This window comes from Microcebus murinus, chromosome 10, assembly GCF_040939455.1.
Source record: "Microcebus murinus isolate Inina chromosome 10, M.murinus_Inina_mat1.0, whole genome shotgun sequence".
Classification (NCBI taxonomy): domain Eukaryota; kingdom Metazoa; phylum Chordata; class Mammalia; order Primates; family Cheirogaleidae; genus Microcebus; species Microcebus murinus.
The window spans coordinates 56,714,409-56,738,007 of NC_134113.1; the positions used below are offsets into that span (position 1 = coordinate 56,714,409).

General features: G+C 52.3%; 1 protein-coding gene and 1 pseudogene across 1 annotated transcript; one reads left to right on the plus strand and one right to left on the minus strand.

Moving 5' to 3' along the window:
• The first annotated feature begins 842 nt into the window (after window positions 1–842).
• Window positions 843–9,924, plus strand: LOC105870405 (keratin, type II cuticular Hb5-like; annotated as a pseudogene).
• Window positions 9,925–16,579: 6,655 nt separating this feature from the next.
• On the minus strand, window positions 16,580–22,374 carry LOC105870410 (keratin, type II cuticular Hb5). Its single transcript, XM_012763012.3, has 9 exons — window positions 21,955–22,374; window positions 20,616–20,824; window positions 19,978–20,038; window positions 19,745–19,840; window positions 18,954–19,118; window positions 18,564–18,689; window positions 17,936–18,156; window positions 17,171–17,202; window positions 16,580–16,773 (listed from the first exon to the last, which is right to left on the minus strand). The coding sequence occupies exons 1-9, from the start codon at window positions 22,372–22,374 to the stop codon at window positions 16,580–16,582; spliced, it is 1,524 nt and encodes a 507-aa protein (XP_012618466.2).
• Between the last annotated feature and the right edge of the window lie 1,225 nt (window positions 22,375–23,599).

Consider the following 23,599-nt stretch of genomic DNA (forward strand, 5'->3'; position numbering starts at 1 on the left):
CGGGAGCTCCCGTGGGCTGGGTTGTATCCTGCTCCCTCCGGACCCATCCCTACATGCTGCTCACAGAATGTGATTCCGTCCCGTGTCTTCCTCCTGTGAGGAATGTGTGTATGCGTGTGTGTATGCGTGTGTGTGTGTGTGTGTATGTGTGCATGTGTGTGTGAGAGAGAGAGACACGTGCACCAGGAACACCCCTCCCATCTCTCCTGTTGTGTTTGGCTCTTTTCTTATGCCCCTTCCCCTAGCCTTTTCTCTGAGAGGGATTTCTGGAAGATTGTTATTCCTTTCTTTAAAAATTTTTTTTTTATTTCAGCATATTACAGGGGTACAAATGTTTAGGTTACATATATTGCCTTTGCCTCACTCTGTCCACTATGGACAGGGTGGAGTTGAGGGCAGGCACAGGGCAGGTTTGTGCTCGGCCTGGAAGGATGGGCCGGTGGGACCTTCGTGGGACATAGGACCTTTGGAGTGTCAGGAATGTGTGGGCTCATGCCTCGACTTACCCAGATGAGATAATGATCTCTCGTCCACTCACAGTGTTGGAGGGGACTTAAGGGCTTGACAGATGTGGGGTTGGGAGGCAGGGGCAGGTGCACCGTGATGCAGGGCAACGTGCCTATTAAAGAGACAGGTCTCAGCTCTCCTCTCAGTCTGCCTCGTGGGAGATTCCCATGCTCATAAATGGCATTAATAACTTTCTCCTGCCTTTTATGTTGTTGGCAGGTCTGTGCTCTGCCCAATAAAAGGCAGGAGCAATAACAGGTCTCTTTTTCCTGCGTGACACTGTGTCCCCCTTCCACCTGCCCCACGTTCCCAGGACCATCCTGCAGAGCAAGGGCATGGCGAGCCGTTCCTACCACTTCAGCTCCAGCTGTGGGATCAGGAACTTCAGCTCCTGCTCTTCCGTCATGCCCCAGCCTGGGGCTCGCAGCTGCAGCAGTGCCATGGCCCATCGTGGGGGCAGTCCTGGGGGGCCGGGCTACAGGCGCCTCGGAGGCTTTGGCAGCCAGAGCCTGTGTGCGGTGGGGTCCCCAACATCGTGGTGAGTTGTGCATGGCCCCTACACAGTGGGGGCAGCTTTGGCTACTGGGCAGGGGGCCTTTGTAGGCCCAGCCCCCCCATGATAGTCAATGAGAGCCTCCTCATGTCCCTTGACCTAGAGATTGACCCCAATGCACAGTGCGTCAAGAACGAGGAGAAGGAGCAGATCCAGTGCCTCAACAGCAGGTTCACTGCCTTCATCGACAAGGTGGGTCTGTGTGCTGATACCCTGGGGCTGTGGCATAGGAAGGGGCAAGAGACTTAGAACTTGATGATGGGTTGGGTTCAGCTTCTCCTGCTACTGACTAGCACATGGCCTTGAGAACGTGGCTGAATCAGAGTCTCAGTTTTCAAATGTTGCCGTGAGGGTCAACTGCTATGATGGGTGTGAACCACCAGGCAGGAGCTGCGGCTCACACTGCCCAGCTAAGCGCCTCTGTGGCCCACCTTCTGGACTGCAGCCATCACACAGCAGGACGGTGCAGGTGGGGTGGGCAGCTCTGTCTGGGCCGGTGTCTGACCTGCTTAGAAGAGAGGCTGCCATCCTGGATGGAGGGAGAGCCAGGACGAACAGGGCCAGAAGCTCCTTTCCTGCTCCTTCTTGGTGGGGACATCACAGGAAGGCTATGAATCCTCAGGACTCCTGCCCAAGGCACCTTCTACCCCCCAACACACATACAGATTAAAGGCAGTGAGTTGAGAAACTTAGGGGATGGTCCATGGAATTGCATATTTTGGATGTTGCAGTTTCTGAGTCCTCCTGGTTAAGTGTGTAGCTCTGGTTTCCTTGACCTAATAATGCCCCTCTGAGAGCTCACTGGGGGAGGACAGCAACCAAAGCCCAAGGGGAGAAAGGCTCATCCTCCAGGGCTGAATGGTGCACGCGTCTATACCCAGGGACTATGTAAGAGGGCACACACAAGGGTGATGGTCTCAGACCAACACCACCATCAGAAATGGGCTTATCTGTACACAAAGGTGCTGGACATCCATGCTTAACACGCTGCCAGCTGTCCAAACCACTGTCCCCTTCCACTGACACAAAGAAGCTACTGTAGAGTTATGCAGGTTGTTCATTGCACAAGGACATCCACCGAGAGTGGAGTAGGTTAAAATCCAGCCCATGCTTTGCTTACTGGGCTGTGTGCCCTGGCAGGGGCTGCATCTGCCTGGAGAGGGCATCCTTTTCTAATTTGCTCCAAAGCACAATGAGGGTCACGAGCGTGCAGATTCAAAGGGATCTTTGCACATGGCCTTTTGGGTATCACCAAGAATGCTGCTCTCTCTGTTGGGAGGCATCAGTGCTGGGTCTGGTGAGAGAGACTCACACCAGGCTGGCTTTGCCCTCCCCTGGGGTTGCTGACGGCCACCCACTTCCCTCCAGCATCCTTCCTGCAGGCTCCAGACTGCACTGAGCTCCGGGCTGCAGCCTGCATTGGTGTCGTGGCTTTAGTCCTGCAAAGCAGCAAGCCAGACCTGGGTCCATGTGCTGCTTTTTGGACAATCAGGCTTTTGGTGCCTTTTCCGCAAGCACAGGCAGTTGAGCGTTCTTTATACCAAGAAATACTCCCTGGAGGTTAGGGCTTGAGAGGACACCACCTACTTTGGGGCTGGTAACTGGAAATTGATGGCAGCATGGCAGGTTGTGAGAATGAAGCCAAATCGAGAGGCATGCACACCTAGAAGGTGCATGCCATCACACAGCAGGGGGGTGTGGGTAGGGTGGGCAGCTCTGTTTAGGCTGGTGTCTCCCCACCCTTAGAGGAGATGCTGCCGCCCAGCATGGAGGGGGAAGCCAGGAAAAAAAAGAGGCTGGCATTGCCAGAGCTTCTGGCTTATCAAGATGGTCAGAGAGATCCAGCTTCTTGCCTGAAATCACTCAATTATTAAATGCTGGCAACTAACCAGATCTCTATAAAGCAGTGTGCAGGCCAAATAAAACATACCTGTGGCCTAATAGGGCCTGGGGGCTGCCAGTGTACCATTGCTATGTGCCCCTCCTGCCTCAGTTTATAGTGAGGCACAGAGAGAATGAGGCAAAGTGGCCTGGTTGGCAGCAGAGTTAGGCAACGAGTTCTAATTCCTGCTCTGACGTCCCCGTTTTGGGCTCTAGTACCCCCAGATCAGAGTGAGGGAGAGTCATTTTGGGTTCATTTTTAAACTGCTGCCATACAAATGCAGCAGCTTAAAACTACACAAATTTATTATCTCATGAGGCTGATATCAAGGGCTGCATTTCTTTCTGGAGGTCCTAGGGGACCATCTGTTTCCAGGGACAGGAAGGCTTTGGCAGAATTGAGTTCCTTGTGGGTGCAGGACTGAGGTCCCCGTTCCCTTGCTGGCTGGCTGCCTGGGGTTTTACACAGCTTCTAAAGGTCGTCCACATGCCTTGGCTTTGGGCTGCCTCTTCCTCCATCTTCAAAGCCAATAATAGTGGGCCAAGTCCTTCTCATGTTTCAAATCTCTCTTCTGCCTCCTTCTTTTGAGCACCTCTCTAACTCTTCTGCCTACATCTTCCCCTTTGAAGGGCTCATGGGTCTACCTTGAGCCCACCTGGATAATCCAGGATAATCTCCCAATCTTCAGGTCCATAACCTTAATTCCATCTGCAATATGGAATAAGTTCCAGGGCCTGGGGCATGGACATGTTTGGCGATGTGTGTGTGTGTGTGTGTGTGTGTGTGTGTGTGTCATTATTTGCCCTACCACATATAGTCTGAAATATTTCTGCAGGATCAAATGTTATTTCATTCCATACAGAAAACAAGTGGTTGCAAATTGTGTGTTCCTTCTGGGAGGTGGGGAATATTTGTGACCTGCGCTTTCAGACTTTGTCAATGATTTGGCTTCTTGGGAAAGATGAGAGGCTGCTGCAGGGAAGGGGCCACCCCCAAGGGCATTGGGAGCTCTGGGGGACCAGGCACACTCCTAGCAGCCTTCCCCCAAGTCTCGTTTCTCCTTCCTGAATGGCAGGTGAGCTTCCTGGAGCAGCAGAACAAGCTGCTGGAGACCAAGTGGCAGTTCTACCAGAACCGCGAGTGCTGCGAGAGCAACCTGGAGCCCCTGTTCAGCGGCTACATCGAGACGCTGGGTTGGGAGGCCGAGTGCGTGGAGGCTGAGTGCGTGGAGGCCGACAGCGGGAGGCTGGCCTCGGAGCTCAACCGCATACAGGAGGCACTGGAGGGCTACAAGAAGAGGTGAGCATGACAGGGCTGGGATGGCTCTAGGGAGGAGTAGGTCTTAGCTGAGGCCACGCAATTCCCCCAGAGGCAAAGACAGCCAAAGGCCAAGGTCATCTCAACCCGCCACCAGATGGTTCTGCTTTATCCAATTGCTCCGTCTGGTCTCAGCTCCCACCTCTTGCAGCCCCATCCTGGTACTGCAGAAAGATCTGGAGAGCAGAAAAGCTCCAAGTCTGGGAGGGATGGGACACACATCCTGGGCTGACACAGAGATGAAGAGAGAGGAACAAATGAAACAGGAGGACCAAGACCAACAGAGCTGGAGAGCAGGACCAGGGAGCAGTCGGCTCTTGGACAGATGGAAAGGGAAAGGCCCTGGACAGGTATCTTGAAAATGATCGGGCTGATGCCCTTGAAAGTCTGACGAACTTGGATTATTACTTATTTACTCTGCAGATAAACCATCAGGCTCATGTTCTGCAGGGCTCCACAGTTCAAATGTCCATGTCAATCTTTTGTTTTAGCCTGAGTTGTTTAGTTTGGCCATTACCTAGTCTAAACTCATAGGGTCACTGTTAACTTGCCCCTCTTTACTTTGTAGATATGGACAGGGTGAAGGGTGATTTTTGACATTAATCGGTCCTGGTAATTCTAACCCATCTTGGGATTCTTGGGACATCCAGTTTTCCCATCCAGATGGACCTGGCAGTGGGTCCTCACTTTCCCGGGGGTGAAGCAAAAGCAGACACAGTTTTGGTGTGCAGGGATAGTGCCCACTCTAGGGGGTATGAGGGTGGTAATGATAGAGCTGAGGTTTATTGCAGTCCAAATTACCCTGTAATTAACAACTTGTAAAAACCATGCTCTGGGAACTCTGGTCTCCTTTGTTGGGGCAGGACTGCTCCAGGGACAAGGTCTCACTGGCAAGAGGGATGGGGCCAGGCTGGTCGAGGAGGGTTGGGGAAATGCCCCTGAACAGTGGGTTGCTCCCAGGAATTCAAATCCTTGGATATTGGGGCAGAATAGAACTTCACAGGGAATGACTTCATAGAGCTTTATATGTTGTACAATTCTGTAATTGAAAGGCTTCCTTGGAACATTTCTCTGCCTTTTACTCATCCCACAAATACTGACCGAATGCCCCACTGCACACTAGATGATTTAACCTAAGATGCAGAGAGAGTAAATGATTCGCCTCACGTTTTACAGTGACTTCAGTTCAAGTCCAGTGTCCTTTTAATGTGTTCTTTGGCTGGGAAATGGAAGCTTGGAGAGACCAAGCCTCTTCTCCAAAGGTACACAGAAAGTGAGGGGAACACCAGGGAGTTTTGCAGCCCTGGGCTCTGGCTGTCATCCCAGGGCCATCGGTGGTGGGGCCTTTCTACCTGAGTTGTCTCTCCTCAGGTATGAAGAAGAGCTGGCCCTCAGGGCCACGGCGGAGAATGGCTTCATTATGCTAAAGAAGGTAAGTGACGCTTCCCATATGGGGAAGGAGTTAAATTTTGGACCAGATGCTGGTCCAAATGACCAGCTGGGTGATGCCATGACTGGGTGTCCTGTCGTGTTCCCATCAGTCCAGCTGGTGGTGGCAAGGCACTCGAGACCCCTTGCAGGTGAAAGTGGGTGGTTTGGCTACAAGGCCATCTTGGCCTCCACGCAGGAGCCCAGACTGTGCTGATATAGCTTTGTAAAAAGAAAACCTCATGCTGCTGCTTGGCGTTTTGTAAACTACCTGGTTGGCTGAAACATTCACTTTTAGATCTGTTTTACTCTCATCTGGACAATGCCTCCTCCCATCATGCCAGATGGGGGTTGGTTCTTAGCTTGCTAATGATTTATGAGTGTGGCCATCATTCAGTGCAATTGGAGATGAGGAAAAAGAAAACAAGAACAGAGGAAATAAAACTGCTAATGATTTCCCTTAGGTTTCAAATTGGTGGGTGCAAGTGCATGAGAATGTTCTTTAACAAACAATATGCTTCCCAGCCACCGTATTTGTGAGTAACCACAGCCTGCAGAGAGGGTTGGCAACAGATCCGCCCACAGAAGCTGACTTTGGTCTCAGGCAGGAGATCAGCTATCTGGGTGTTGGGTGCCACCTGACCTGGGCTTTGAGGATGACCTGTGGGGAGGCTCTGTTGACCGCCACCTGTTCATGCTCTGTGGACCATTCGGCTGGCATGCAGCAGCCTGCTGTTCTGGGCTGTGCCTTCTTTAGCAAGGTCCTTGGTTCTGGAGGGGTCAGAATTCTCTCGATGTCCTGTCTCCAGGGGTGTCTCATGACATTTATGCAATGGGAGGTAATATCAGTGGCAGATAGCAAAGGCCTTGTCCCTTCCTGGGGGGCTGTGAAGGTGAAGAGGTGGGCAAGGGTTGGCCGAGGCAGCAAGGTGGGCCAGGAGATGGCCTCAGGGCCCACTGTGGAGTGCCAAGTCTCAGGGGCATGGAGGCAGGGACAGAGACCACTCCCCGTCATCTCCCGTCTGTCTGCACCAGGACACAGACTGCGCCTGTCTGCGCAAGGCAGACCTGGAGGCCAACGTGGAGGCACTGAGGGAGGAGACTGTCTTCCTACAGTCGGTTTCTCTACCTGGAGGTAACTCTCTCCCCATCTCCACAGGGGCAAGGGAGGGAAGTAGGTGGAGGAGGGTTTTCTCTGGGCGTGGCCCCTCTTGGTTCCTGGAATCCAGGGAGAGCGATGCATTCCTTATTCTCCTAGGGCCTGGACATCTTCTCTTCTGTGACCAGAGGGGATTTTTCTCTTGTTCAGGCCTCCTTTCAATGGAAGTGGGTGATGCCCTTCTTTTAAGATTATTTGAAAGAATGTGATTAATTGCCCATCTACACAGCACAACATGAAGTGGAGATTTGACAACTAATTTATTAATTCAGGTAGTGTAAAAACCCAAGTGGATAATCCAGGACTCTAACTGTGACCATTATCTGGTTGATTCGATTATGAAGATCTATCCACTGATCTAGACAGTTCAGGGCCTGGAGTGGAGAGGGGTGGTTTGTCTGCATACATCTGTCTCCCTGGACCCAGGCATTAGTGGACTCCCACCTTACTCATTGCCTGGAGGCTACAGGCCTAATCCCACCCTTTTCCTCTTAAAGCTACAATTTTAAAATTTTGCCGACTTGCTGGTAGTTTTCTAATTTTTTTCCTGAGGTTTCATGGTTGGGACTGTTTTTTGAATTACCTAGGGAGAGGGATTAGAGCAGGATTGGGAGCTGAGGGCACTGATTATTGTCCCCTGCAGGAAATTCGCCTGCTGGGATCACAAATCTCTGATACCTTGGTGGTGGTGAAGATGGACAACAGTTGGGAGCTCAACATGGACTTGGTTGTGGCCGAGATCAAGGCTCAGTATGATGGTATTGCCAGCCGCAGCCGGGCCGAAGCTGAAACCTGGTACCAAGCCAAGGTAAACTGGAGGGCGAGGAGAATAGCTGTGAGCTGGGACTTCCCCGGAAATGTGCACCCGCAGTCCAGAGGGGCCCAGCCAAGGGCCCGGACAGAACAGGGCGAGGAAGGGGTAGGCATGCATGTGGGGAAAACACTGCACAGCAGGGGCCAGCTGATCCAGGCTGCTGTGACGTCCCACTACACCCTCCCGCCACCGTTTCTGCATGCTTGCCTCTCAGCCCGCAGTGTTAGGAGCTGAAGGCCACGGTGACCCGGCAGGGCGAGCACCTCTGCAGAACCAAGGAGGAGATCCGTGAGCTGAACCACACATGATCCAGAGGCTGATGGCTAAGGTGGAGAACGCCAAGCAGCAGGTTGGGGAGCGCTGAGACCCCACTCGGTGTACCTGCTGCTTCTGATCTCATTTCTGCTTTCCACCTGTCTTCAGGGGCGGCTACAATCTTCGGAGAGGTGTGTATTTGAACTGTGCCAGAGTATACTCCCTTCGTCAGCACACGGGGCTCCTGTTCCAGCACTCGCTATTAGCAGACTTCTGAATTCGTGTGGATCTGATAGGTGTAAAATGGCATCTAATTGTTATTTTAATTTTCATTTCTCTGGTTAACTAGTTATATCAAATATCTTCTCATACAGTTACTTGTCATTTGCATCCCCCCTTCTAAGCATGGTCTGTTCATACCATGTGCCCATTTTAAAATTGTGATTCCTGTCTTTTTTCTTGGTGATTTGCAGCATTTCCTTGTCCATAGCACCTAGATTGCAAGCCTTCGTCAATTACACATGTGGCAATTAACCTTCTCTCCATCTGTCACTTGTGTGTTTGCTTTGCCTTGTGTCCTTTATTGGGCAGAAATCTTTAACCTATACTTGTCCAAGTCCATTAGATCGTTCCTTAATGGTTTATGTTTAGGAAGTTCTGAGGCAATAGAGGTATCCTCTTACATTTTTGTCCTCTACTTGTTTTATAGTTTTATCTCTCATATTTAGGTCTTTAATCCATCTGAAGTCTATTTTTTGTATATACAGTAAGTTGGGTTCTATTTTAATTTTTCTACATATAGTAGAAAAAATCCACTGATTTGTGATTCTGCCTCTTTTGTAATACTGAGTTCCCACACATACCTGGCTCAATTTCTGTCCTCTCTTCTCATCCACTATGCAGGATCACTATCACAAGTAATTTGTTACTGTTAATAGTTGAGGTCATGAAATATGGGAATGGTTTACTTTTTAGAAGTGAAATATTAGCCGGGCATGGTGGCTGTACCTGTAGTCCCATTTGCTCAGGAGACTGAGACAAGAGGATCCTTTGAGCCCAGGAATTTGAGGTTATGATCATACCACTGTACTCAAGCCTGGTGACAGAGCAAGACCTTGTCTCAATTAAAAAAAAAAAAAAAGAGTAAAATTAGAGAAGTTGTCCCCATAACAATTCTGCTCTTGCTCATTTGCTTTCTGACATGCTTTCTTAAGTGGGCAAAAGGGAAGGGCTGTAACTGATGTGTTAGGAGTTGTTGCAAATGGGAACTTCTTTCAGGGCCAAAGAATGAGGTTCTGTACAGTAGCCTCTGAAAACCTGGGCTTGGCACTAAGTCATCGGGTAGCCTAGGGCAAAGCACAGCCTCTCTGAATCTCAGTTTCTTCATCTGCACAGTGGGAACAATAATGCCTGTTCTGACAAGCTCGCAAAACAACTTTGAAGGTGAAATTAGATAACATCTGCGAAAGTGCCTTGTAAACTAAGGGTATACATATATATGGTAATGTCACTAATTATTATCAGTCCTATTCCAGTGCTAACATTTCCTCCCTTAAGTGAGTTTTACAAGAAGGTGGTACAAAAATGAAGGAAAAAAGCTCGAAGTGAGCTATTATTTCCCTGCCTAGTTCATTTTCCATTGATGTATTTCTTTTAAATAGTATAAAGTTCAAAAGTTGACCGTTTTGAATAAAGGCGAAATAGGATGACTAAAGCCATTGGGAACTGCCCAGAGTCCTCGCAGCCTGTACCCTTTTCAAACTCCTTCCCCGGAGTGCTGTAGGCTGGAGGCTGCCGTGACCCAGTCTGAGCAGCAGGGCGAGGCTGCCCTGAGCGACGCGCGCTGCAAGCTGGCCGAGCTGGAGGCCGCCCTGCAGAAGGCCAAGCAGGACATGGCCTGCCTGCTCAAGGAGTACCAGGAGGTGATGAACTCCAAGCTGGGCCTGGATGTGGAGATTGCCATTTACTGCAAGCACTGGAGGGCAAGGAGAGCCAGCGAGGACGGGTAACCCAGGTTCCTTCACATCCCCACTCAGGGTAGTCTAGAATCTTCCAGGTAGAGAACTGGGAAAAACTCTAGAGATCATGGAATCCAACCATGTCCCCATTTTACAGACAAGGAAACAGATCCAGAGCTGAAGTGACACCCACCTCCTGCCTGGCCACCGGGGCTCTTCTCCCTCCTGCATTGTCCCTCCGGCTGGAACCTACAGCTCATTCTCAGGCAACTGCTTTACTCTGTGGCCAGCCTCAGGGGGTTCTTAAAACTGGAATCATTCAGAAAATTAGTTAGAGGCCATTTGATTTGGGATGCACAAAGGGTCCTGTCAACCTAGATAGGCTGGTGATCAGGACCAGGGGCTAGAAATGAGCAGCGCAGGTTCTTGCCTTGCAGCAGAGGACAGGGGCAGACATAATCACTCCTCCAGGGGGCTGGGGCTAGTGGCCCAGGGAAGCTGTTGGGAGGCTTCTCAGAGGAGGAAGCAGAAGAGCTAAGGGCGTGGGAAAGGGATAGGACACTTCAGCTGTGCTCACAGTCTGAGCCAGGAATGGGGGGCAGTGAAGACAGCCTGGGAGGAGCCATGTGGATTCACACAGCACTGATGTTCCTCCTGGCTCCCACCGGAGGGGCAGGCTAGGCAGGGTAGTACAGCACAGCGATGAAGAGCAGAGGCCACGGGCTAGTCACCTAGGTTCGAATCCCAGCTCTGCACTTATTAGCTATGTGACCTCATACCTCAGGGTCCTCAGCTATAAAACTGAGATAATCATAAAACCCAGCTCTTGAAACTGTTGCACGGTTAAATGAGTTTTAATGGGACATAGCACACACCACTAGAAGCAGGGTATTATCATAATGAGAAAATCTCTAGCCAACGTGGCCAGGCAGGACTATACTCACGGAGAGGCCTGTCATTACTGTGGTTGGCTTTAGAAATCCACCACAAAGTGGCACCCTGGGGAGCCAGGCCATGCAGCCGGATCTGCCTCATGCTGGACCGAAGCAAGTGAACCTTTCTGTCCGTTTCCTCAGGGCTACAGGTGAAGACACCGGAGCTCTTGCTTCCTTAAGTTCCCAACGCAGTCACTAGCATTCAGTAATACACTTGGCATTTGCACTGTGACACTTATTTTCATATGGTAATACTCATTAGTTAATACCTCAATCGTATAATTATTGGCGTACTGTCCCCAATACATGATTTTAAAGGACAGTTTAGTGAATTGTATATTGTAGCCATTGACCTTTTCATAGACAGCCTCCCCTTGGCATTTAACAGGTTTAGTTTAATTACACAAGTAATGCTCATTGCAGCAAATGCAGAGAATAGGAAAACAAAAGCAGCCACAGTCACTCAACTCGGAGAGAGTCGCTGCCAGCATTATGAATCAACAGGCACCATCATGAGCATTGGCAGGAATCTTCTGGAAGGGCGAAGTCCTAAGGCTGTGGCAAAGGCAGAGTGAAGTGGCAGGAAAGCGAGCCAGATGCACACACCCCTGTCCAAAAGATGAGGAGTAAAGAAGTATTTTGAGCTGGGCAGAATGAATCGTAGTGGAGCTTTCCTGGGAAGACAGGCTTGAAGCTGGGAGTTTAAAAAGGGAAGATGTAGCACAGAAAGTGCAGGTAGGCATGAGAAAGGTGGGAGCATTTATGAAAACCAACTCTAGTGGTATAAATAGCTCACCATCAATGAGATGTTTATAATGTTGATAGCAAACACTTACATTGGATTTACTTACTATGTGCTGGTCTCTATTTTAGACACTTCACATGTAGAACTCAGCTGTACCCTACAGCAATCCTATTAGGTGGGTATTATCATCTCCATTTTATGCTGGGAAAATTGAAGCACAGAAAGTTTAAGTGACTTGCCCGAAGTTACCCAGCTAGTAAGTGGCGCAGCCAGATTTGAGTCTAGGCAGCGTGGCCTGAGAGCCCAGTTTCTTAACCACCATCCTCCCTAGCCTCCCTTTGCATTTAATGAAATCAGCTGGATGTCTGGGATAGAAATCAAAATCATAGGTTAAAAATGTGTTAGTTTGTGCTTACGCCAAGGAGTTCAAGGCTGCAGTGTGCTATGATCATGTCTGTGAATATGCGCTGCACTCCAGCCTGGGCAGCATTGTGAGACCCCCTTATCTCTCAAAAAAAATGAGTCAGTTCGAGCGATAAGCAAACTTTTCCTGCTCAGAGGTGTCCATCTAGCTAGGCAGTAGTGGTTCCCATCACCTCTTTGGCTTTGCTGGAATTTCCAGCAGAAGAACAAGGAAGATGCCCCTCATTTCTACTTCTCAGTCCACCAAATTTCCAGCTGAGTTTATACTAGCGGTTGTCTGGAATTTCACTGTATTTTCATGTTTCCTGTATGGCCCCTTTCTTTTGGTGTGCTTGATTAAACGATGGCCAAAGGCTGTTTCTTAGTAACCAAATTAATGCTGCCTCCTTCATTGCTTTCCCCACCTACCCACAGCCTTGTTTTGTGCTTCTCAAGATGCAGTCCAGGGACCGCCACCTGCGTCAGGGTCCCCTGGTAGTTGGTAAATGCGCAGATCCTGGGTTCCATCCAGAACCACTGGATCAAAAGCTCTAGGGATGAGCCCAGGAATCTAGTTTAACAAGCTCCCAGGTGATTCCTGTAAGAACTAAAATTACAGAACCACGGGTTTGCGTGAGCAGAGGCGAGAGGAGGCCAGGCAATTCTGGCTGGGGTGGTGACTTTCCCTGAGCTTCTCGCAGGATCAGATTAGCCCCTTTGCGCTTCTCCTTTGTCTTTGCTGAAAGGTCAGAGCCCCACTCTGGGCTGCACACATCAGGAGCGACTGGGTTAAGGTACTGACGGAGAGAAGGCAGCCTGTATTTATTAAGTGCCTGCTAACTGCCTGGGGTACATCGCACATGTATTTCATTCATTTCTAATAGCAACAGTATTATCTTCATTTTACAGATAAAGAAATTAAGGCTGAAAGAAGTAACTTTACTAAGGTCACACAGCTAGCCCACGATTCAAACTCAGGTCTAGGGAATGCCAGACCTGAGTTTGGCATTCCCACCTGATGGGCATTCCCATCTCCCATTCATGCCCTTTTCCCACCGCATTTCCCTAACCGCCCCTTGGGCTAGGCATGCTGGCTGCCAGAATGCTCCTGGAGCTCGGCCTGCTGCAGCTTTACAGTTGTCTGACACTTCCGAGGTGGAAGGTGACTTGACCTTCTGGAAACATTTGTAGAAACATCTCTCCATAGAGTCTGCTCCCCAAGAACTCGGACAGATCTCTTTATGGGGCGGTTAAAAGAGGCCTCTTGTGTGGAACCCAGAATTAAAACTCAGACCTCTGGCTGGAGGGCGTTTGCGGGGGCGCCTGGACAGAGGCAGTGGATCCGTGCACTCTGTGTCTGGCCCGTTCCCGCACTGACAGCACAGGGAAGGCCTCCCCAGGGAAGCCTGCTCAAAGCCCCTCTGATGTGGGCTGTCCGGCCCTGGATATGATGAACGGGGACAGAGGTTTCTGGTGCTTAACTCTCTTTCATTTGATTTACAGGAAGACCTCTACTTCTCTCAGCTTATTTTATTTGGAACATTTAAAAAAAAAGATTTTTAAAAAGGCCTGACTGGATAGAAGATATTTTGCTACCAGAATACATATTTATTCTCAAGACCAAAAAAAAAAAAGCCTTTAGATTTTTTAACTTTTTTTTCCTCGATCCCTCTAAAATTTCTTTTCTCTTTTCTACTGCTCGTTCACAGCCGCCAGCCACCGGGTGCCCCTCTCCACAGCCCTGACACCCTGGGGCTGGGGACCGGGCCTGGGGGAGGAGGACCAGGACCCCCACCCCGCGCCCTGCCCCACACGGGCGACCCCAAGGGTCTTTAAACAGCCGCACTCAGACACACTAAGTACCTGGAGGGGGGACGGGAGGGGGCTGGTAGCCCCACCTCTACACTACCTAAGACCCCAGTGCTACTTGCAAGTGACAGGTCCAGCCCTGCATCGCCAGCAACCCCCAAGCACATCACCCCACAACACCAGGTGAGCGGATGTGCCCAGGGCAAAGGGCGAAGCCCGACCAAGCTCCCTCCAGGCGTGGGGGCCGGCCGCGTTTCAAGGCGTCTCGGGGGCAGCGGGATGTGGGCGCACTGCAGAGACCCAGGGACTGTCCAGGGTGGGAGGTGGCCAGGGCTCTGCCAGGGCACAGCCTGATATCCTCTGTTGGAGGTGTTAGTTTGGTCTGTGATGTTTCAAAGGAGACGGGCGCCCAGGAAAGAGGCCTGACTCACTTCCCGTGGGCCCATTTTATTGTGTAGGCGCTTGCTCTTCTGGCTTTTCTTTGATCTCTCCATGTCAAGTCACTCGACTTCTCCTTTAAAACTTTTCTTTCTATAAAACATCAATCTTTGGTTACCCTTGTATTGTACCTTTTGCCTGCTGTGAGAAATAGATCATCCATGAGGAGAGGGCTGCGGGAGCCCAGGACCCTCCCGACCAGAAGAGCTCGCTCTGGACTCCTGCGGTGGGTCGCAGGGGGGCTGGGGGAAAGGTTTGCATCCCCATAAGCCACAGGTGCCTCTGGTGGGCTGGTCTTTGCTCCCAAAGCTTGGAAATGTATTAAAAAGCTTATTGACATCTCCCAGATTCTGTCTGATTGACCTTTCAATGTGTGATGTTACTATTTTGGGGGTATCTGATTTGGTATTTTGGTTTTGCTTGGCCCAGATCCATGGTAACGTCAAGTTGTCTTCCCCAAGCAGACTCCCTTCAGCATCCTAGAACCACAGGAGGCAGCAGGGCTGGGAAGGGGTCAACCCCCTCATGTCACAGAGTCCAGACTGATGCTCAAAGCATGGAAGCCACTTCTTGCCCAAGGTCTCACTGAGACCTGAGGGTCTTGGCAGAATTGGGGGTCAAATTTTCATCTCCTGACTTTTTAGCCCCTGAGATTTAGCTTTTCCTGTGGCTGAGTGATGTCCCCTAAACTGAACACTGACCTGTTCAGACTGTGACTGTGCCCTCAGGCCCTGGTTGCTGGGAGAATGGAGGGGTGCAAGTGAGAGGCTTGGAGGAGGTCGGGGGGTCTCAGCCAGCAAACCTCAAACAGAGACAGCCGAGTGCTCAGCAGCCACAGCCTGCAGTGGGGCTGCAATGGATGCTTGGGGCTTGAAGAGAGGCCTGGTCAGCATGCACAGGCTTCCCTCTCAGGGAAAGAGGCCGGGATGGAGCGGAGGAGGGGCTGGTGGGCAGATACCTGCCTGACAACAGGAGTAGCCAATCTGTGCTCCTCATGGAGAGGTGGAGCCGAGTCCCAAAGGGCTGGATGTCCGCACCTGCTGCTGTGCCAGCTGCCTGAGTTCATCCAATGTATCGCAGGCCTGGCTTATCCTGGAGCCCCATCCTGGGCCTTAGTGGAGGGTCAGAGCCAGGAAGAGACACTTCCTGTCCTCAAGGACCTTCCAGCTTGTTCCAGGCTCCAGACACACCCATTGACACCCCAGAGATCCTCAGGGTTCCAGACACTGTGGTGCGGGAGGGGTGTATGTCGGCGGGGGGGACTTGCCTCCTTGGGGTGGGGTGCCTGTCTGATCAGTGCTGGGTGCAGGGGTTGGACAGGGCTGAGGAGGAGGAGGAAGGAGCCTGCATCTGGCATAAGAAGCCCACACACGTGCTGGGAAGTGATGGAGCCAGGTGCGAGGGGTGAGAGCAGTGAATCTGGGCTGGGGTCCTGGCTGCTGGCAGTGCTTAGGGTGAGGTCACAGGTGGGAGCTGGGGCTGTGGTCCAGGCCTACAGGGATTGAGAAGGACCGAGTAGAACCATGCTGTGGAAGTGGATAGGAAAAGCGGTGACACCAGGGGGTGACAGGGGAAACACTGCATGGGGCTGGACTAGGGTTAGTCAGCTGGAGGTGGCGCAAGAAGGGAGTGGAGACATTGAGATTCACAAGATCACATACCCTTGCATGGCAGCAGCTTTTATTGAAACACAGATTGAGACAGCTCAGAAGGCGAGGCACCCACAGACAGTCATACCCACAGAGGGAGTCTTTGAAATGTACACAGGTGGACTGGACAGCAGGACCTGCCCAAAGGCCCCCAACCGGAGGGCTGGAGGCGAAAGCATCCCCACAACAACGGGCCTCTTGAGTGGGAGGTCACACGAGGAGTGTGGCTGGAACGGTCAACCCGAAAGGCGGTCAGTGAAAGAGACAAACAGAGCACAGGCAGGAAGAATGGGCAAGTGCTTGCCGTGGGCACCATCCTTCCCAGCTGGGAGGGCCTTGTGGGGAGGGTCTTGCTCTGTTTGATTCTCAGGTTGTGGGAGGTTAGTATCGTGCCTCAACCCAGGGGAAGGCCAAGCTCCCGTGCTGTCCAGCCACTCGAGGTGACTGATAGTGTCCCAGAGAGCTTGGAGAATAATACAAATTGGCCACAAGTATTCTGGGGCCAGGTTGGAGTTAAGCGAAGGGCTGTGAATGACTTAAACTGAAGTCACCAGGAAAACTAGGACACAACTCCTCAAAATGAGAAGGTGGAGGATAGTGGCCTCCTACAGAGGGAGGATCTTTCCCTCTGTAGGAACATCTGGAAGATTCTGGAAGCAAGCACACCTTTTGCATTCACACACCATTCAGTGCTCGGCTGCCACAGGCGGGGCGGGCTCTGGACTCCACTAGGCGAAGCGGACGGACCGGCTGCTTCCGCAGCTGAAGCTGCAGGGGCGGGGCTGGCAGGGTGCACAGGAGTCGGGGGCTGGCACCGTGATGCAGCCCCCTGTGGCTGCGGGGCCAGAGGCGATCTGGCGCCCTGGGGTGGTGCTGTAGGTGAGGCCCCCACAGGAGACTCCACCACGGGAGCTGCTGACACCTGTGGGGAGAGGTGACAGAAAGGTGAGGGCTCGCTGTGATGGTACCTGTCCCATGACAGGCTCCAGAGGGTAGTGGCACTGCAGGAGCTGCCTCCTCTCCAAGGGTCCAGTGGTTGACAGCACAGACTCAGTCCCTCAGCTGCACATCCCATCTGGGAGACTAGGGCAGGAAGGAACTGAAGACCCCTGGGCGCAGAGGAGCAAAGCTGCCAGGCCCGGCATGGCCTCAGCCCATGGTTGTCACTTGTAAAGGGTGCTGAGCTCTGCTTCCTCTAACTCCCTTCATGGCCGTTTCTTACAAGGGGGAACATTCGTGGCCCCGTGGTTCAGGCCAAAGGGTTTAGCTTTGCCTATCGACAAAGCCATTTTTCTAGGGGATTTGGGGCAGATACTTACAGACATTCACGGAGCCCACACCTTCACACAGCCTGGGGGAGAGAAAGCTCTGTTAGCTGCAGACACTCAGCTGGATTCCTTGAGACCCATAGTTGCGTGGGCACAGAGAGGCTCATGCTGTGGACAGTCTATGCCCTGGGAGGCAGGAAGGGCCCCCCTAATTTGAACTAACTGCTCACTTCTTTCTTCAATGGATCTCTAACCATGGGGACAAGCCCTTCTGATTCTCGGCAGCCCTGGGTGAGACTGTGACCTTCACATGCTGCCCCCAATCTGAGTACCGTAGCCCACCCCGGGTAGTGCCAACCAAGCTCTCAGAAAGGAGTCAAGTGAGACGCAGCAGCGTGCGGAAGGGCTTTGCAGAAGGAGAGAGCTGAACGCATGCGGAGGTGCAGCCTCACTGTCATCCACGCGCCTGCAGCGGAGCAGGAAGCTCCTCTACAAGAATGCCTTTGGGGGCAGGTGACTTGTGTGCAGAGCTCTGCTCTTCTGCTTATTAACTGGGTAGCCATTAAGAAGACACTGAACTCTGAGCCTATTTCTTTATCTTTGGGTGGGAAAAATGATACTGATCTCATTGGATTATGAGGATTATAAAATGAGCACTTAGCACAGGTCTAGCATATAATAAGTATTCAGTAAGCTTTTGCTATTATTATTGAAGGTTGGCCTGTCAGAGTCAGAGCTCACACTGGCTCAAGGAAATCCACTCCCAGGACTAGGACTTCCACCCTGGATACCCTACAATGTCCTCTTTAGCCTCACCTGCTCTCCTCGCCCTCCAGCAGGCGCCTGTAGGTGGCGATCTCGATGTCTAGGCCCAGCTTGGAGTTCATCACCTCCTGGTACTCCTTGAGCAGGCAGGCCATGTCCTGCTTGGCCTTCTGCAGGGCGGCCTCCAGCTCAGCCAGCTTGCAGCGCGCATCATTGAGGGCTGCCTCGCCCTGCTGCTCAGTCTCGGCCACGGCGGCCTCCAGCTTGGCACGCTGTTGGGTTAGGATAGAGGGCAAGGATGAGAGAGAGAGCAGGCACAGCCTGGCTCACCCAAACTGATGGCAGGGAGAGGAAGGTTCTGGAGAGAAGGCTGGGCCCAGGGCTAGGTGGTTAACAGGGCTGTGAAGGTGAGGGAAGAGGTTGTGGGCTTTCTCCATCTCCACTTGATGGTGGTCTGCAGGGCGCCCCAGGAAGGGCTAGATCCTCCTTGGCAGGTCAGTGATGTGGGTCATCCAGCCTGAGTGCTGTGAGATGTCGTTGAGCCCCTGCTTTCACTCTGGGTCCCTGTTGCCTCACACTGCGAGGCCTGACTGGGGCCATGCCAGTGTCCTCTTGTGGGGAAAGAGCCTGGTGCTGCAACCTGCCTGTGCTGGGTATTTGAGTCTTCCCTGGACCCTACCTGGCACTTGGCATTCTCAATTTCAGCCGTCAGCCTCTGGACCATGCGGTTCAGCTCGTTGATCTCCTCCTTGGTGCGGCGCAGGGTCTCCCCGTGCCTGATCACCGTGGCCTTCATCTCCTCGCACTGGGGAAGCAGAGATACTCGTGAGGATCGGGATTGGACATGTCATCCATTCAGGACACCAGAGATGATTGTGCAGGTTGTGCAGTGCTCAGCCTGTGCAGCCACACATGGCAGTCTTGCCCTGCCACTGCAGCCTCACAGATGCAGCCCTTCTCTTACCATGCTTAGAGATCAGAACACCAGACCAGAGAAGCCTTTTTTTAATAGACACCTTGCTTCCTTCCCACTGCTGTGTCTAGGGGGCAGGTGTCATGCACCACTCACCTTGCTGCGGTACCAGGACTCGGCCTCGGCCCGGCTGCGGCTGGCGACATCATCATACTGAGCCTTGATCTCAGCGACAACGCAGTCCATGTTCAGGTCCCGACTGTTGTCCATTTTGACAATGACTGAGGTGTCTGAGATGTGGGCTTGAAGAACACGGATCTCCTATGGGGCCAACAGCCAGTTTGGTTCTGGTGCCTGATCTGGGCCATGTGCTGCACCCCTCGGGGCAGCGTCCACTCCCTGGAGGGGGCACTGGTCAGGGATGTTACACGAGTCCCGATCCCACCACCTTTGTTCACACATGGGCTTATTATAGAACAACAAAGCGGGACAGGGCCCCAGAGGTCATCTGGGAACAGACTGTGACTTAATAAATGGGAAAACGGAGGCCCAGAGGGTGAGAAAGGCCTGACCCAGAGTCCTGGCCAGGGAGCTGGGCTTGGATGCCAGGACAAGTGATTAGTCCACTAATTAAGACTACTCCCTGACCCCATCCACATGCACACTTTGCAGCTCGTCTCTAGACTGACACACAGACAGCTCATAGCTTGCACACCCCAACACACTGAGGTCACAGTCACAGGGCAGCCCAAGCACACAGACACCCATCCTCCTCACACACGAACGTGATGTGGCCTCCGTACCGTGGGCCCCTCGCATGTGTGTGCAGGTGCATTTCACACTTCCATCACACGCTGGCAAACACTTGCACATGCACGTACCCTTGCCCTGCTCCCCTGGTCTCCACACCTCCCCTCCACCTGCCCTGGCTGGCAGGTGCCCCTCACCTCTTCATAGAGGCGCCGCAGGAAGCTGGACTCCTCCACCAGGGCCTCCACATTGGCCTCCAGGTCTGATTTCCGCAAATAGGCGCAGTCCACGTCCTGGAGGTGGAACCAAGAGGGGAGGAGTGCATGGAGGAGGAAGACAAAGAAAGGCGCCTGTGGTCAGCCTGAGGACTGTGCCCCAAGCTGGAGATGGCGCAGATGGGTCCCCTCCTTCCTGTGACCAGCCCCCTCACCTTCTTTAGAACCACGAACTCGTTCTCTGCTGTGGCTCTCAGGGCCACCTCCTCTTCATACCTGAGCATGGGAGAGAGAAGGGCTGGAACTGAGATATCACACCTTGAATACCAGCCCAGCTCCCAGGCAAGTTCTTCCAGGGGTCGAAAAGGAATGAACCCCTCCAGACCTCGTTGTCTTGGCCTCTCTTTGATCTATTTTGTGTATTATTCATGGTCTAGCCCTTGTTCTAGCCTGGTTTCCTTTCACCCCACTCTTGCCTCTGGGATGAAATCAGGAATACACATTCCAACCCCCAAGTCTAAGATCATCTGCGCATCCTAGGTCCCAGGAGGGCCGGTCCCCTGGGCAGGGAGGACACAGAGCCCTGTCATAAAAGTAAGCTGTGCAAGGTAGGGAGCAGAGAGCTGTAGAACTCCACTGGCTTTCCCTTCCTTGCTCCCTGGCAGCCAGTCCTACGACTCACAGGGCTGGAGTCTTAGAGGAGGAGCCAGGAATCTGAAGGAACGTGGGTCCCACTGGACACCCCCTCTGGGTCTCAGGCAGCCTGTTGGAGGAATCTGAAAGATGCTGCTCCAAGAGGCTGTGGGCAGAGCCTCTAGCGCTCCCTGTGAGCTCCCCCTCACACCACACTCACCTCTTCTTGTAGCCCTCCAGCACCTCCTGCACGTGGTTGAGCTCCGAGGCCAGCCTCCCGCTGTCGGCCTCCACGCACTCGGCCTCCCGCCTCAGCGTCTCGATGTAGCCGCTGAACAGGGGCTCCAGGTTGCTCTCGCAGCACTCGCGGTTCTGGTAGAACTGCCACTTGGTCTCCAGCAGCTTGTTCTGCTGCTCCAGGAAGCGCACCTGCCATTCGGGTGGAGGAAAGAGACTCAGGGGGAAGCCTGGTGAGGGGAGGCTCCTGGTCCCCGGAGCTGCCTGCCCTTGGGAGCTGGCTGAATGGGCCTGAGCCATGGAGTGGAGTGTCTGGGGCTCGGGGGGCTCCATGCCCAGGCCCCCAGGGAGGCAGTTGTGAGTATAAAGAAAAGTTATCCACTGAAAGCCAAAGGTCCTAGTTTTGCCACTTTAAGTGGGTAAGTTGTTTAACCTCTTGGTGCTCAGTGTTCTAATTTCTAAATTGAAAATAATAGTGCCTATCTTAGAGTTGTTGTGAAGATTGAACAAGTTAATACATGTAAAGTGCTTAGAGCGGTCCCTGATACAGAGTAAGTACTTAGTCAATTTAACTATTATAATTACCAGTTGTCCTTCATTTATTCATTTATGCAACAAACACTCATTGAATATTCACTATATGGCGCCAGGGCCTGTGCTAAGAGACACGTTTGTCTATGTCTACATCATCCACCTATAAATTTTATTCAATTTTCACAGCCCCTTGGGGAGGTAGCTATTACTTACTCCATATTACAGATAGGGAAACTGAGACCCCAAGGTGTAAAATTACCAGCTCATGGTAGCTGATGGAGTCAGACTCAATACCCTTGAGTCTTATACCCCACCTTTGCCTGCCAACATAGAGTGTTTGAGCAGCTCATCCAAATGCTCTCAGCTCCAGTCTGTTATCTGAAAAATCTACCCCGTGGGGGTCATTCTGAGGATTAATTAAGACCACTAAAAAGAAACAGGAAGATCACCTCCTCTGCCCCCAGAACCCTGATCCCATGCCCTGGAACCTGTTCCTTCTGCTCTGCCAGAGCGAGGCCTGCAGACACAGGTGTGCGCGTGTGCGCCCCCCCCCACACATACAAACACACACATGTGCGTGCATGCTTTGGACCACAGACTCCATTTCTAGACCACACCTGGACCTTATTAAATGTTGCTGGAATTAAATGATGAAAACGGATCCTTCTACCCACATTGGCCTGCATTTCTTTTCCTCTGCTGCCTCAAACCTGTCTCCCCAACAGGGGACCGTCCAGTGGAAGGGGGAGGGCTGAGGTCTTCTCGGGACCAGCACGGGCCTCACTGACCTTGTCGATGAAGGCAGCAAATTTGCTGTTGAGGCACTTGATCTGCTCCTTCTCCTCGTGCTTGACGCACTGCGCGTTGGGGTCGATCTCCAGGTTGAGGGGCGTGAGGAGGCTCTCGTTGACCGACACTGTGGTGATGCAGGGGGCGCTGGGCCCGCACACGCCCCCGGAGCGGTATCCGAAGCTGCGCCCGCAGGAGCCGGCGCGGAAGCCCCCGGCAGCCACGCGGGGTCCGCAGGGGCCCAGGTTACAGAGGCTGCGGCTGCCGAAGCCCGTCAGCCCCCGGTAGCAGGAAACCCCTCGGTAGGGGGCGGCGCTGATGCAGCAGCGGTTGCCAGTTTTGGGGGCCACAGCTGAGCAGGAGCTGAAGTTCCTGGTGACCCCACATCCCGAGCTGATCCTGTAGGAGCGGCACGACATCGTGCGGGGGTGAGCGGAGTCTGAGAGGCTGGGCGGAGGTGCGGGCTGCGGACTGCGAGGCTTAGGATCTTTCTGGTCTCTCTGATCCTCCCTGGTCCTTTTATTGGTGGGGAGAGCTGGGGTTGGCTGCATAAAAGGAGTGAAAATTCATTTTATGTTGTTTAATTGGCTTGGGGAGTTTGCCAGCAACTCCCCAAGGACTCGTCTTAAAGGTGAACTCAGCAGCGACCGTGGGGCTCTGTAAAAGTATTGAAGATGTTATTAGGGACACTGTGCGTTTGCACTTTTCATCTTCAAAGCTCGTTTACATGCATTAAGTAATTACTTTTCTCACAGTCTCTCTGTGAGATGGCCTCAACCCACACTTGGAGACAGATTTGAACTCCACAACAGTCTCCGAGGTGGCTGGGTTTGGGATACAGGAAGGGGCCATTGTCTCAAGAGAGAAGTTCTAGGGTCGCAGGTGAGGTGAGACCTGAGGCGGTCATTAGCCCTGTCTGCCTGGCTCCGTCCAGGACACCTTTTCAAGTACATCATTGCATTTCAGGCGCTGACAGGTGAGGCAAATCCAAACCCACCCAGGTGGCATTGCCTAGAAGGTGGCTCAGGACCAGAGGGGCCATTTTGACCATGTTCGCTCCAGGACAGAGGGCTGGAGTGGTTGGTCTCTTGGCACCTTCTGGATTCCAGCCCAGAAGCTCTTTTCAAGAGCTTTCATCTTTCACCCAGCGAAAGTGCAAACCACACAACTCTCAGTGGCTACAATTATGGCCACTTGAGGATAATGGGGAGAATTCCCTTTAGCCACTTTCTTCTGTTTGCCCAAAAGGATTGGAGAACTCAAACTTGGGGAGAACTCAAACCCGGTGGCTATATACTTGCTCTGAGCACCTCCCCTTTGCTCTTTAAGAAGAAACAGGTCCTGTGAGTCTTCCTTCTGAGACCACCAGCCAGAGAAGGTATTCACTCCTTGGCTAGCCACAATTGCCATCCTTCAAGGAAGGTTTAGAAATTGCTCTCCACAAGGATGGGAGTAGGATATTCTTGTTTCATTTCTGGCTCCCAGGGGCTCTTGGAGACTCATCCCTCCAAAGTCTCTACTTCCCTTTGTGTCCTTGGGACACTTATTAGGATAATGAGTGCTATTCTTTTAATGTTTATTGAGCACAAACCTTGGGGATGTGGTCTCTGCCTTCAGGGAGACACCCGAGGTGTTAGGAGCTTA

What these genes read in the sequence shown, in the direction of transcription:
- LOC105870410 (XM_012763012.3), bottom strand. Translation starts at nt 22,374, where the DNA reads ATGTCGTGCCGCTCCTACAGGATCAGCTCGGGATGTGGGGTCACCAGG. An exon ending in TGCGGCGCCTCTATGAAGAG is followed by an intron (nt 19,119 to 19,744) that starts GTGAGGGGCACC and finishes TTGGCCCCATAG; the next exon opens with GAGATCCGTGTTCTTCAAGC. An exon ending in TGTGGGCTCCGTGAATGTCT is followed by an intron (nt 16,774 to 17,170) that starts GTAAGTATCTGC and finishes CTCTCCCCACAG; the next exon opens with GTGTCAGCAGCTCCCGTGGT.